Here is a 13,450-nt window from a genome sequence, read left to right as displayed (position 1 = left end):
ACATGCAGCCCACGGTTACTCGCAGATATATCGAGTCCCACGGGACCCGCTCAGCCTCCCTCCAGTCGGTTAAGCGCCGGAACGGGGTCGAGGAAGAGCGATCTGCCTGCTGTGATCAGCGCGCTCCCTGCCTCAGATGCGCAGCGCACTCGAGCGCCGCCGTTGCCCAGTCAACACAGCGCGTTTCGCATCCAGCCCTTAGCCATTCATGCAGATGCATGGTCAGCGCTTCCAGGGGTTTCGGATTGGGTGCTAGGCATTATAAAGAGAGGCTACTCGCTACAGGTTTCTCGACGCCCACCGCGCTTTTCAGCGCGCGTCGAAACTACAGTCAAAACAGAAGTAGCACACATACTTCGGGCCGAAATATCAAAACTGTTGAGCAAAGGGGCTGTAGAGCCTGTGTCTCAAGCTCAAAGCGAGGGGGGGCTGTACAGCAGATACTTTCTGGTGCCCAAGAGAGACGGGGGTCTCAGGCCCATACTGGATCTAAGACAGCTGAACAAGGCATTGATGAAACGCAGTTTCAAAATGCTCACGACCAGGAAGCTCCTCGCGCAGATTCGCAGAGGGGACTGGTTCATGTCAATAGATCTGAAGGACGCGTATTTTCAAATACAGATAACGTCAAACCACAGGCGATATTTGAGATTCGCCTTCGAGGGCCAGGCATACCAGTTTGCAGTCCTGCCATTCGGCTTGTCCGTAGCTCCTCGTACGTTTACGAGGTGCATGGATGCAGCGCTCGCTCCTCTCAGACTCAGACAATTATTTGGACGACTGGCTGGTTCTGGCCCGATCACGAGCGGAGCTCGTGGACCACAGGGCCGTTTTACTCGATCACCTCGAGAAGCTCGGCCTCAGTGTCAATTGGGCGAAGAGTTCGCTGAACCCCAGTCAGACGATCCTGTTTCTGGGTATAGTTCTGAACTCGTGTTCCATGACGGCGCGGCTGTCACCACAGCGCGCGATGGGCATTCAGCGCGCAGCGAGTTCTTTCCGCTGCGGCGCGACCGTGTCGCTCAAACACTGTCAAAAGATGCTGGGTCTCATGGCCTCAGCATCTCCGGTTCTGCGGCTGGGCCTGCTCCGCATGCGCCCCCTGCAGTTCTGGCTGAAGGCTCGGGTGCCGCGCAGAGCGTGGGCGTCTGGCCGGCTGCATTTCAAGGTCGATCAGAGCTGTGTTGCGGCTCTAGCACCTTGGACAGCGAACGACTGGTACCGATCAGGTGTAAGCCTGGGGACTTCCCCGAGTGTGAAAATGGTGTCGACGGACGCCTCCACTTCGGGATGGGGAGCGCTGCTCGAAGACAGACCGTCCTTTGGCCTATGGTCAGAACAGGAAAAGCTCCATCATATCAACTGCCTGGAAATGCTGGCAGTGGAGAACGCGCTGACGCGCTTTTGTCCCCATATCAAGGATCACCACGTCGTAGTCCGTTTGGACAACATGTCCGTAGTGTCCTACATAAATCGCCAGGGCGGTCTCGGGTCCCGAAACCTGTGCAGGCTGACGGAACGCCTCCTGATTTGGGCTCAGCGCAACATGCGCTCGCTGAGAGCAGTGCATGTGCCTGGACTGCAGAATCTGGGTCCAGACAGGCTGTCCAGAGGCAATGTTCCTACGGGCGAATGGTCTCTACACCCGCAAACAGTCCGGCTGTTGTGGGAGAGATTTGGCATGGCGGAGGTGGACCTCTTTGCGTCCCACGAAAAACGCTCACTGCCCCGCGTTCTTTTCCAAGAACGAAAGCGCACTGTCACGGAGATGGCCGTGCTGCCCGCTTTATGCGTTCCCTCCCGTCTCCCTCCTTCCGCAGGTGATAGAACGGGTGAGAGAAACGAGATGTTCAATACTGCTTGTAGCACCTCTTTGGAAGAACCAACCATGGTTCCCAGATTTGATGCAGTTAGCAGATGTCGCCCCGTGGCCGGTACCGTTGAGGAGAGACCTCCTCTCGCAGGCCAGGGGCTCGATTTGGCACCCTCAACCGGAGTTGTGGTCCCTCCATGTATGGGCACTCAACGGTTACCCGCTGATCTCGCAGTGGGAGTGCTAAATACCATCACTCAGGCTAGAGCTCCGTCGACACGACGTCTGTATGCCTCGAAGTGGTGGGTGTTCTCCAGCTGGTGCACAGCTCGAGGTTATTCACCCCTTAGTTGTGAGGGGACGGAGGTCCTCTCCTTCCTTCAGGAGCTGTTGGATAAGGGCAGAGCCCCATCCACGCTCAAAGTTTATGTGGCTGCCATCGCGGCGTTTTCTGAAATGGCGTCCGGTCAGTCAATAGGAAGGAATGATTTAGTCATCCGGTTCCTCAGAGGAGCTAGGAGGCTGAATCCTCCCAGACCTCCGTCAGTCCCTATGTGGGACCTCGCGGCGGTTTTGGAGGCCTTGAAGGGTCCCCCTTTCGAGCCTATCCAATCGATTAGCCTTCAGCGTCGTTCAAGACAGTATTCTTGTTGGCTCTCGCTTCTGTGAAGCGTGTGGGTGATTTGCACGCGCTCTCGGTGAGCCAGTCGTGCTTGGAGTTTGGGCCCAATGACTCAAGAGGTTATGACTCAGGTTATTGCCCTGTCTGCCCTGCCGGTGTCAGGGGAGGATGGAGACTCGAGTCTTCTTTGCCCTGTCAGGGTTTTAAGAGCTTATGTGTCTTGCTCTGCTGCCTTTCGGCAGACGGAGCAGCTATTTGTCTCGTTCGGTGGACGTTCCAAGGGAATGGCTGTTTCGAGACAGACTCTATCCAGATGGATAGTTGATGCCATAGCGTTAGCTTATGCTTCCAGGGGCCTTCAGTGCCCGTTGGGCGTCAGAGCACACTCCACAAGAGGCGTCGCCTCGTCGTGGGCGTGGTCTACTGGGATCTCCTTGCAGGATATACAACCCGAATTCCGGAAAAGTTGGGACGTTTTTTAAATTTTAATAAAATGAAAACTGAAGGAATTTCAAATCACATGAGCCAATATTTTATTCACAATAGAACATAGATAACGTAGCAAATGTTTAAACTGAGAAATTTTACACTTTTATCCACTTAATTAGCTCATTTAAAATTTAATGCCTGCTACAGGTCTCAAAAAAGTTGGCACGGGGGCAACAAATGGCTAAAAAAGCAAGCAGTTTTGAAAATATTCAGCTGGGAGAACATCTAGTGATTAATTAAGTTAATTGATATCAGGTCTGTAACATGATTAGCTATAAAAGCTTTGTCTTAGAGAAGCAGAGTCTCGCAGAAGTAAAGATGGGCAGAGGCTCTCCAATCTGTGAAAGACTGCGTAAAAAAATTGTGGAAAACTTTAAAAACAATGTTCCTCAACGTCAAATTGCAAAGGCTTTGCAAATCTCATCATCTACAGTGCATAACATCATCAAAAGATTCAGAGAAACTGGAGAAATCTCTGTGCGTAAGGGACAAGGCCGGAGACCTTTATTGGATGCCCGTGGTCTTCGGGCTCTCAGACGACACTGCATCACTCATCGGCATGATTGTGTCAATGACATTACTAAATGGGCCCATGAATACTTTCAGAAACCACTGTCGGTAAACACAATCCGCCGTGCCATCAGCAGATGCCAACTAAAGCTCTATCATGCAAAAAGGAAGCCATATGTGAACATGGTCCAGAAGCGCCGTTGTGTCCTGTGGGCCAAGGCTCATTTAAAATGGACTATTTCAAAGTGGAATAGTGTTTTATGGTCAGACGAGTCCAAATTTGACATTCTTGTTGGAAATCACGTACGACGTGTCCTCCGGGCTAAAGAGGAGGGAGACCTTCCAGCATGTTATCAGCGTTCAGTTCAAAAGCCAGCATCTCTGATGGTATGGGGGTGCATAAGTGCATACGGTATGGGCAGCAAGCATTTTTTGGAAGGCTCTGTGAATGCTGAAAGGTATATAAAGGTTTTAGAGCAACATATGCTTCCCTCCAAACAACGTCTATTTCAGGGAAGGCCTTGTTTATTTCAGCAGGACAATGCAAGACCACATACTGCAGCTATAACAACAGCATGGCTTCGTCGTAGAAACGTCCGGGTGCTAACCTGGCCTGCCTGCAGTCCAGATCTTTCACCTATAGAGAACATTTGGCGCATCATTAAACGAAAAATACGTCAAAGACGACCACGAACTCTTCAGCAGCTGGAAATCTATATAAGGCAAGAATGGGACCAAATTCCAACAGCAAAACTCCAGCAACTCATAGCCTCAATGCCCAGACGTCTTCAAACTGTTTTGAAAAGAAAAGGAGATGCTACACCATGGTAAACATGCCCCGTCCCAACTATTTTGAGACCTGTAGCAGAAATCAAAATTGAAATGAGCTCATTTTGTGCATAAAATTGTAAACTTTCTCAGTTTAAACATTTGCTATGTTATCTATGTTCTATTGTGAATAAAATATTGGCTCATGTGATTTGAAAGTCTTTTAGTTTTCATTTTATTAAAATTTAAAAAACGTCCCAACTTTTCCGGAATTCGGGTTGTATGTATGGCGGCAGGTTGGGCCTCGCCGTCTACATTTATCAGGTTCTATAACCTGGAGGTTCCCGCCTTGCAAGCAAGGCTGCTGTCGGTATAGACGAATCAGGGCCCTGAGGGGAATTCTGAGTTCACGAGCGCTATGCGCTGCCGACTGTTATATGGGCAGTATTGCGTAAGACCCGCATTGCCACATTGGTCAGGCCTTGCCTCGGCTGTGTGATGTCATATTGCCGCATCTACGGATGCTGCTAGATATGGGACGGAGGGCTTTCCCCCTTTCTGTCCTGGACTCTCTGTGAGTCCCTCAGGTGACTGTGCACTGTAAATCCTGGGCGTTGCTTCAGGTTTATTGGTGTGTGATCCCTGCGCGCACGGCATTTTACATTGGGTTCCCGTAGCATCTTAGCTAAGACGCAGTACGAGAGAGCTCTCGTAAGAGAACGTACTCGGTTACTAAACGTAACCTCGGTTCTCTCTAGAAGAGCGAACGAGTACTGCGTTCTCTGCCGTGCGTACGATTCACTCTGGTTCGCTTCGGCGATGAAATAAATCAGGTGAGTCAGCCTTTTCGAGCTCCTTTTATAGGTTGGGCCACACCCGTTTTGGCGGGAAGTGGCAAGAAGGGTGCGAAGCGCCCTTATTGGTCTGATGTTGCATCAGCCTGCGCTCGATAGGCTGTGCAGTTGCCGCAGAACAAGCCAATGAGCGAACGAGCCGTCTCGCCTATGGCTGTGTACTGCTGCAAATGTGCTTTACAAAAATACAAAATTAAGGATAATTTTTTGCTTCAGTATTTCGTGAATAGAGACTTTTCCCATAGCGTCTTAGCTAAGATGCAGTACTCGTTCGCTCTTCTAGAGAGAACCGAGGTTACGTTTAGTAACCGAGTACGTTATTTAGTATTATTGATTTATATTTTTATTATTTATATGTATATTTCGGTTTTAGAAATGTAGCAATAGTTTAAGTTTTAGCATTTTGTTGTGTGCTTTTGCCATTTTATTTTATATATATATTTTTCACAGCTTAATTTGTTTTTATTTTAGTGTTAGTTATTTTAGTGCTTACTTGAAAATAGTTTTGCTTTTCGTTTTATAACTATAACAAAACAGGAAACGCATCCTAACATTTTAAATGCAGTTAACTAATTGCTAATGGAAATGTTTTGTGATATTTCATGTTTCATTTAAAGTTCTTAAACGTCAGAACTTTTCCCCTTACAAATAGCTCAAATATATAATTTCATTAGACAGATGTCAGTTGACTATTGTCTTTTTAAAAAAAAATTATGACTGTTGTACTTGGAGCACTACAAACTTCTGTGGCCTTTTTTGTTCAGCTGATAAAGATATCATTATCTCAAATGTGTTGCTTGCTCAGAAATGCTCCAAAAGTCTGCTGGAGAAATACAACCTGCTCTCAGTCATTGCTGAAACTAGCGATTAAAAATTCAATACTTCAGGGCCTTGCTTACTCATAATGCAATAGGAATGTAATCTCCATGAACAAGAAGCAGAAGTTTTGATGCTAGAAAGAAATGTCCTTAGTTCCACCTAAGGTGCAGACTTTGTTGATTCAAGCTATCTCAGGCTAATTAAAATTCATTTTGTTTTGATTGGTCTGATAAGATTATCATTTATGAAATGTCAGGAAATACCTGGAGGTTTGTGGGTAATGTCATTTAGAGGGTTTTATCAAGTTTATGTTACGGCTGAGAAAGCACAGCACACTTTTCATTTTAATTCTGCAGCTGTTCTTTTATATAACTCATCAAAAACAGGCTTTATCAACACAGTTTCCATTACATTGACTTGATTTTATGGCTCTTGTCTAAAGTTCATCTCAAAATAAAAATTCTGTTCTTTAATTTGAAACTTGACAGCCCCAGCCCTCATTTATTTTACTTCAGTGGAACAGTATTTCTAGAATATTTTTCAAAGACTAATATTTTGTGTTCCACAGAAAAATATGTGCTTGGAACAATACAATTTTAAATTTTTGGTTGAACTATTAACATTAATATATTAATGTTTTCAATACTCTTTTTCCCCATTACATTGGTCTTTATAGGTTAAATTGGGTATATTTGTTCTTATAGGTGCAATGTTATATTTTCATAGTTATAGCTGAATGTGTTGCATGTCACAGATCGCATGAGATGTGTTTGTAGAACTCAGACTAAGATTGTATCAGCACTCTGGGCCTCTGGATACCACAGACAGTTTGCTGAGATATTGACTGTCCTCAGATCTCTTCAAGCTGGCCATTCAAAGCTACACTGGGACCATTCCCCATTAAGACATCTGTGCAGTGTCACTTCAGAGCCTCCGTGCTGCGCCTGAAATGCGCAACCCATCAACACTTGCTGAAAGTGTCACTTTGACAAGATGGCTCCTCAGGATAGCTGTCACTGTGTGTGATTTATAACACAGCTGAACAGAATTTATGATCAGAAAGAGCAAATCAAAGTTTTGTGTACATACTGTATATCTGATTTGTCACATACATTTTAAATAAGCCTCTGACATAGCTCACATCTTGATGATTTGTGTGGAAATCTATAGTATGAAGGTCCTCTAAAGCAGGGGTTCCCAAAATTTTCATTCTAGGACCCACCTAGACAAGTATAATCAATCTCAAGACCCACCATAAAATGTTTAAAAGGAAATATGGGGAAAACACATCTTCATTTAGAAGTAAGTAGAGAACAGTTTTTATTTTCCTATTAATTTAATTTACTTTCATATGAATGAAATATACAATTGATTGCAATACCAAAAGGCTTGAAAGAAATACAGAAAGTTATAACCATTCAGATGTCAAAACAGCAGCCTAATGGATATGTTAAGGTTATGAGAGGAATAGCTGAGTACTACTGATTAGCAAAAACGTACAAATCTCAAGAACTGAAATATTGTGTTTAATAACTACTTCAAGCTTAAGACTAAGCAAGTGAAATGTATTAGTATGTAGAGTGTGCCTGCTTCTTTGAACACAACACATCGAATCTAGGAATTATTTTCGATAGACTGACACGCATGTAAGAGTGTTTAACGTATAAAATAACAACAACAATAATAATAATATAACCAAAAATATATATCTTACCTCTAATATCAAGAAAATACTCGTGGAATTTCTGAATGAGTGCGCCGAGGTGAGAATGTACAGTGTTTTGGATGCGTTCACCGTCATTGGCGCACACTCCACACAGTGATGGAAACATGTCCCACACTCCTTTTTCCACTCGGGATCTCCACAATTTCAGCTTGCTGATGAAAGCTGTGATCTTATCTATATAGGTCAGGATGGATGATGCTGGACCTTGCATGCTTTCAGTACATTTATATGTCAGTAAATATGACAGATAGGCAAGCTTCGCGCACCATTTTTCATCTGACAGATGTACAGCAAGAGGAGAATTAACACTTGCTAAAAACTGTGAGACCTCTTCTCGCAGCTCAAGCAGACGAGTTAACACATTACCCCGTGATAGCCACCTGACCTTGGCGTGAAGCAGGAGGTGCTGATGTTCTGAGCCCATTTCAGTGCATAGCGATGTAAAAAGTCATGAGGAGAGTACGTGCCCCAGCCTTGATAGCGTTTACTATTTTGATGGCAGTCTGCAACACATCGTTTAACTCCGGGTGCAGTTTCTTACTGGCAAGGGCTTCTCGATGTAAAAAAACTGTGGGTAAAAGTAGCTAATGGGGCCAGCTCCCTTACTCGAGCAACAAAGACCACTTTTCTTGCCTGTCATTGCAGTCGCACCGTCCGTGCAGAGACCCACACACAGTTATCCCAATGGAAGCCCTCAAAAATATCTGCCCCTGTCGTTTGTTCTTTCAGTTCTTCACAAAATGAGAAGTCCTCAACCATGTCAGTGGAGTCAACGTACCTGACATAAGCCAGTAAATGTGCACATTTTGCAACATCTGTCCTTTCGTCCAGTTGTAGAGCAAATGCAACACTACTCCGGATTTTGTCACTTGTCTGTTTGCGTAAATCAGAGGACATTTACTCAATACGCCGTGGTACTGTGTTATCAGAAAGTGGAACTTTAGCGATCTTTCCTGCAGCTTCTTTACCCAGCATTTCCTCAACGACGTCTATGCAGGCTGGCAGCAGAAGATCCTCTCCTATGGTGTGTGGCCTTTTGGATTTTGCGATTCTATATGCAGCTAAAAATGAGGCTCGAATTGCTTTTTCAGGGATGCTGGTTGTACCTTTAATCAGTTTTTGCTGACGAAGATACTCTTCGATCGCCCCTTGTTGGCATATGCAGAGTGTTTTGTTGTGAGGTGCCGTTTAAGTTTTGAGGGTTTCGTGCTAGCACTGGCCAACCTTTCTAAGCATAAAAGACATTGAGGGACTTCCTCACCGTCTGGACCTCCACAGGCAATAAAACCAAGATCAAGGTAGGACTGGTCATATTTTCTGCATGGCTCCTTTTTAGATTTTGTTGCTTCTGACGACTTCTTACAGGTCTGTGATGCCTTTAGTTTTAAAAACTTGTAAATTTTTTACATACGCTATGCGCTACTGCTCTAAAGCAACATTACTAAGTTTTCTTCTTAACATCAGCTCTTATAAATGAAATAGTCTTACTGTATTTGTGTCATTTAAGGCAAGGCAAGTTTATATAGCACATTTCCTACACAATGGTAATTCAAAGTGCTTTACATAAAAGAAAAAAAATCACAACAATAAAATGCTTCAGTGGCAGCACAGTGTTTCATTCACCCTCACCTCTCTTAAAGGGGTCATGAACTGCCTGTTTATCCTTTTATACTGTTCTCTGAGGTCCACTTATAATGTTTTTTTAATAATGTTTTTACATCAAAAAACATCATGATTTAGAACAGACTTTTTCTGTCCTGCTTTGACCCCCTCAACTGAACGCTCTGTTTGAATAGGTGTAGCAGATTGTAGACTTGGAAGTAAATGCCCACTGGTATGATTAGCTTACAGTTGTGTATGATTGACAGCCTGCATCAATCACAGATGGACACTGTTGTGATTTAGGTTAAAAACACATAAATGCATTTCAAACGATCTGTCTTAGCAGACAAAGCAATAGTGCCCATGTAATAAAAACAGTAACTAACACTTGTGTGGTGCGACATTACTGTCGGATTCCAATATAGTAGCACAGCATCATCTTTTAGTTTCAATCTTTCTGAAAATTGTGCCTTGCTTGTAAATGAATCCGCTGTGAAATTAATTAAACAAAGGACCAAGTTCTTACTGGCATGGTCTGGATCTTCATTAAAAAAAAAGTTCATCCACTTTTTTTCTTATGGTTGGGATAAGAAGGAAGGCAATGCAAGAGTTTTTTTCCACAACTTGTCACTGAATAGCATCTTGAATTTGTTTTAGGTCCAGTCCAAACTGTCTGTTTATGTCTGTTTGGATAAGCTCAGTGAAAAGGCAACATTGACATGAAGGAGGCTCCTCCTCTGTTTTACCTGTTCATCCGATACCCTTGTAAATCAGTATGTTCCTCAGGCAAGACTGTTGATACATCTTAAAATACCATAGCGATCTCTTGTCAGTCTTATCTGTTGAGGTTCTAACATTTATTGTTGGTAATGGAGATGTCTCTGGTTAAATGCATAATGTTGTAACCATTTCCAATGGCCTTGTTAAAACCGTTTCAGTTAAGAATTTATAAAAAATACAACAAAAATTCTGGTGCTGTTTTGAAAATTTATGATTTTTGAATGTTTAGTAAGAAAATGTTGAATCATTATTTGGGATTGGACACTGATCACTCTTTTTATGGTGTCATCATCTCCAGATGTTAGACTGTCAAGGTTTTGCGTCATTCCCAATGCATGCATCATAAACTGAGAGATGATGGCATTTGGTGTGCATGGATTTATGTCTTTGTACCTTTCTTGCTGTTATAGAACAATACATCATGGAAACCAGACACCTGTCAAGACTGCTTCTGCTACAATGATATTGTCATCTGCAAACCCACTCGCTGCCAAAATCCCCAGTGTGACTTTCAGAGAGTAAGAATTAAGTATTTGCTATTGTGCCTTTTAAAACAGGGAAAAACAGTGCTTGTGATTAACTCTAGAGTGCGTGCACCTGAAAGTGTGACGTGAAGCAAACAGCCAATCACATGAAACATTGAGAGCGTCGGTTTGACTCACTTCTCACAAAAGTTGGTGCAATTCACTGCTCTGCTGAAGATTAAGAGATGTCGTTATAAAAAAATATAATGAATGTAAATGCATTTACGAGAATGGCAATTTTGTCTCTAAATTTCTTTTACTGTAAACTGCTTTAATTTGAAGCGAGTTTTGCCAGTTTGAGTTTGTTCTCAGTTTTTCTGAGATGCTAATGCATCTGTTTAAATGTTTCTCTGGATGTTTTACAAGGGTCATCGCTTGAGAATCCCACCTAACAAGTGCTGTCCAGAATGTTTTGCACAGTTTCCTGGCATCTGTCAGCATGAAGGAATTGTTTATGGGGTAAGTAACATGGCTCATGACACCACTCCAATGAAAGATGCTAAAAGCCCCTTCCTGTCCCTTGGCCAATTGTCCCACTTCTGGTCAAGCACCCAAATCAGTGATTGCCTTGTTTTGTGCACAACAGGATTTTTGGTTCTATTCCACTCTTCCCTGACTGAGCAAACTTCTTTTTTTTTTGTCCCAATCATCCCTGCTAAAGAGCCACTTGATGCCCTGTTTAAGATTCTAGCAGTGTAGCTTTCAAGTCAAGTAGCATTTACTTTAGGGAGCAGGCTGTGTTGGTATTGGGGCTCAGAACAATAAGTGATATTTGTCATATTCTGTTTGCTCAGATTTAAAGAAAACAGTTTTTTCATTCATTATTTCAGTTAAGTTTTGCAATCGATATTTCTCTTCATCCATTTCCTGATTTACCACTCTCCTGCTTCCACTCACTCAGCATGACAGTCAGTGGAGTGACTCCAAATGTTCGGTGTGCACATGCTCTCATGGGAAGGTGACCTGTGGGCCACGTGCTTGTCCTTCTCTTAGTTGTGGGAAAGACCAGAGTCTTTTCATCCCAGACGGAGACTGCTGCCCTATATGTGCTCACAATGGAGGTACAGTAAGCTGCAACTTTTTTCATGCACAACATGATGGGCTACTTGCTGTTTGTGAAAGCGATTGCCATCAACGGTGATTGCACTCTTTTGAACTCAGAATAACCGTCAAATGATCTATCCCAAAACGTTGCTGATCGTCAGGCTCAGTTTATTTTATTTTTTTACAATACATTACAATCACTCCAAAATAGATGATACCTGCATGACGAGCTGCACTTTCTTTGTGTGCCTGCTTGGCCTTACGCTTAGCAGCCCCTGAAGGATGCATTTGTTTAGGGCCCGAGACCCTAGGCAACTGCCTACTCTGCCTATAGTATTTATTTATTATTTAACTATTTATGGAAAAATTGTATTTTGTTTCCTCTAATTATTTAATACTTTAGTTAATACATTTTTTTATTGTAGTTTTTCTACGACAAATACACCGGATATTTGTTTGTTATTTATATCAATATTATTTGTATCAATATTTATGTTTTTTTTTCTCATTTATTGATCTCTGCCAATTTAGAATGATTCTGAATCTAATTATTTATCAAATATATTAAAACAATATAAATGGCCACAGTAAAGCAAATATAAGCTGCACCTAAAAAACAACAACTTTATTTAATCTTAATTTGCATGTCAACATTAAATGGAAATTCACGATTTTCAAAGTGCATGATACTGAAGTTACTGTAAACAGTTCATCCATGCTTATGGTTTATTACTAAACATTTTTGACGTTGTAATTTTTGATCAAAATTTAACGTTTTTGACCTCATAGTTTTTAATCAAAATGTAACAACAATTCTTTTTTTACACTTTAGCTTTTACTCGCGTGTTGTGATGTTAGTAGCAATCGTCTGTTTGTTTTGCTGATTGCTTTAAAAAATGCATGCTTTTCTTAGCTGTATGGGTACCATGAGGGTTTTATGTGCTTCATACTGTCAAAGACCAGTGTTCTGCAGTTCTGCAGTTTTGGCAATTAAAATGCTCTTTTTGATTCCTTAGCCGCCTGCTCTTGGGAAGGCCGTCAGTACAGAGATGGGGCAGAATGGACAACCAGTCCCTGTACAAAGTGTCGATGCAGAAACGGTCACACTAAATGCCTGGTTGCAGAGTGTCAGCCTGTTACATGCAAAGCGGTCAGTAACAACCCTGAACTGTGCCTTGTGTCTTGATCTTAGTAATGGTCAAGGAAAAACACAGTTCTGTCTGTCTTGGTGTGTAAAACTACCACATCATCTCGAAATCAAGATGTTATTATGAATTGAAAGAGTAGTTCTAGCTATTGAAACCATGTCGATGTTCTCATTGGACATACAGAATGAGAATCTGGTGGTCCAGCCAGGAAGGTGCTGTCCTCAATGTGAGCCGAATCCCTGCATGGAGGCTGGGAATGAGCACAAGGTAAGCCGGAAAAGAGATTAAAGAAAGGTGAAGTATGCACAGAGATCCGAGGACAGAGATAGATCGAGGGTGACAGATGGGATAATGCATGTCTGTATTACGAAATACCTTTTTAGGGAAGGGATAGTAAGTGTGGGTTAAAGTGTGTTCATCTTTCATATTGTGGCAGATGGGTTGAGCAGAGAGCCTGAGTTTGGTATGTGTGTTATATGCTTGTCACTCTTGCTTCTGTCATTCCTCCACACTTCTTTCTTGCCTCATATCACACATAATACACATCAGTCTCTCAACTGACTTTTCAACTGTTTGCTCACTCTCTCTCAATTCGAAGTTTTGGTCTAACATAAAAAAAAACTGTATGTTTTTATTGCCAACGCATTTACAGCATAGCTGCATACAATGAAAAGTCTGCTATATAAAATAAAGAGGTTGCATAAATAAACATTGAATATCGAAATATTAGCAGTGCAAACGTAAATAAAAA

General features: G+C 42.7%; 1 protein-coding gene and 1 long non-coding RNA gene across 2 annotated transcripts in view; one reads left to right on the top strand and one right to left on the bottom strand.

Annotated features, from left to right (window-relative positions):
- The window catches only part of LOC132139523 (uncharacterized), a 318,882-nt gene that overhangs the window by 212,919 nt on the left and 92,513 nt on the right, over positions 1-13,450 (bottom strand). The window lies entirely within an intron of this gene.
- Positions 1-13,450, top strand: part of LOC132130847 (extracellular matrix organizing protein FRAS1-like) — a 135,373-nt gene that overhangs the window by 40,658 nt on the left and 81,265 nt on the right. Inside the window, exons 3-7 of the mRNA XM_059542691.1 lie at positions 10,394-10,501; positions 10,874-10,966; positions 11,409-11,568; positions 12,568-12,701; positions 12,883-12,966. Of these exons, the coding sequence (XP_059398674.1) occupies positions 10,394-10,501; positions 10,874-10,966; positions 11,409-11,568; positions 12,568-12,701; positions 12,883-12,966 (579 nt within the window). The remainder of the gene's footprint in view (positions 1-10,393; positions 10,502-10,873; positions 10,967-11,408; positions 11,569-12,567; positions 12,702-12,882; positions 12,967-13,450) is intronic.

This window comes from Carassius carassius, chromosome 4 (genome assembly GCF_963082965.1).
Source record: "Carassius carassius chromosome 4, fCarCar2.1, whole genome shotgun sequence".
NCBI lineage: Eukaryota > Metazoa > Chordata > Actinopteri > Cypriniformes > Cyprinidae > Carassius > Carassius carassius.
The sequence above is the reverse complement of the archived record's forward strand: the minus strand, read 5'-3'. Positions and strand labels throughout refer to the sequence as shown.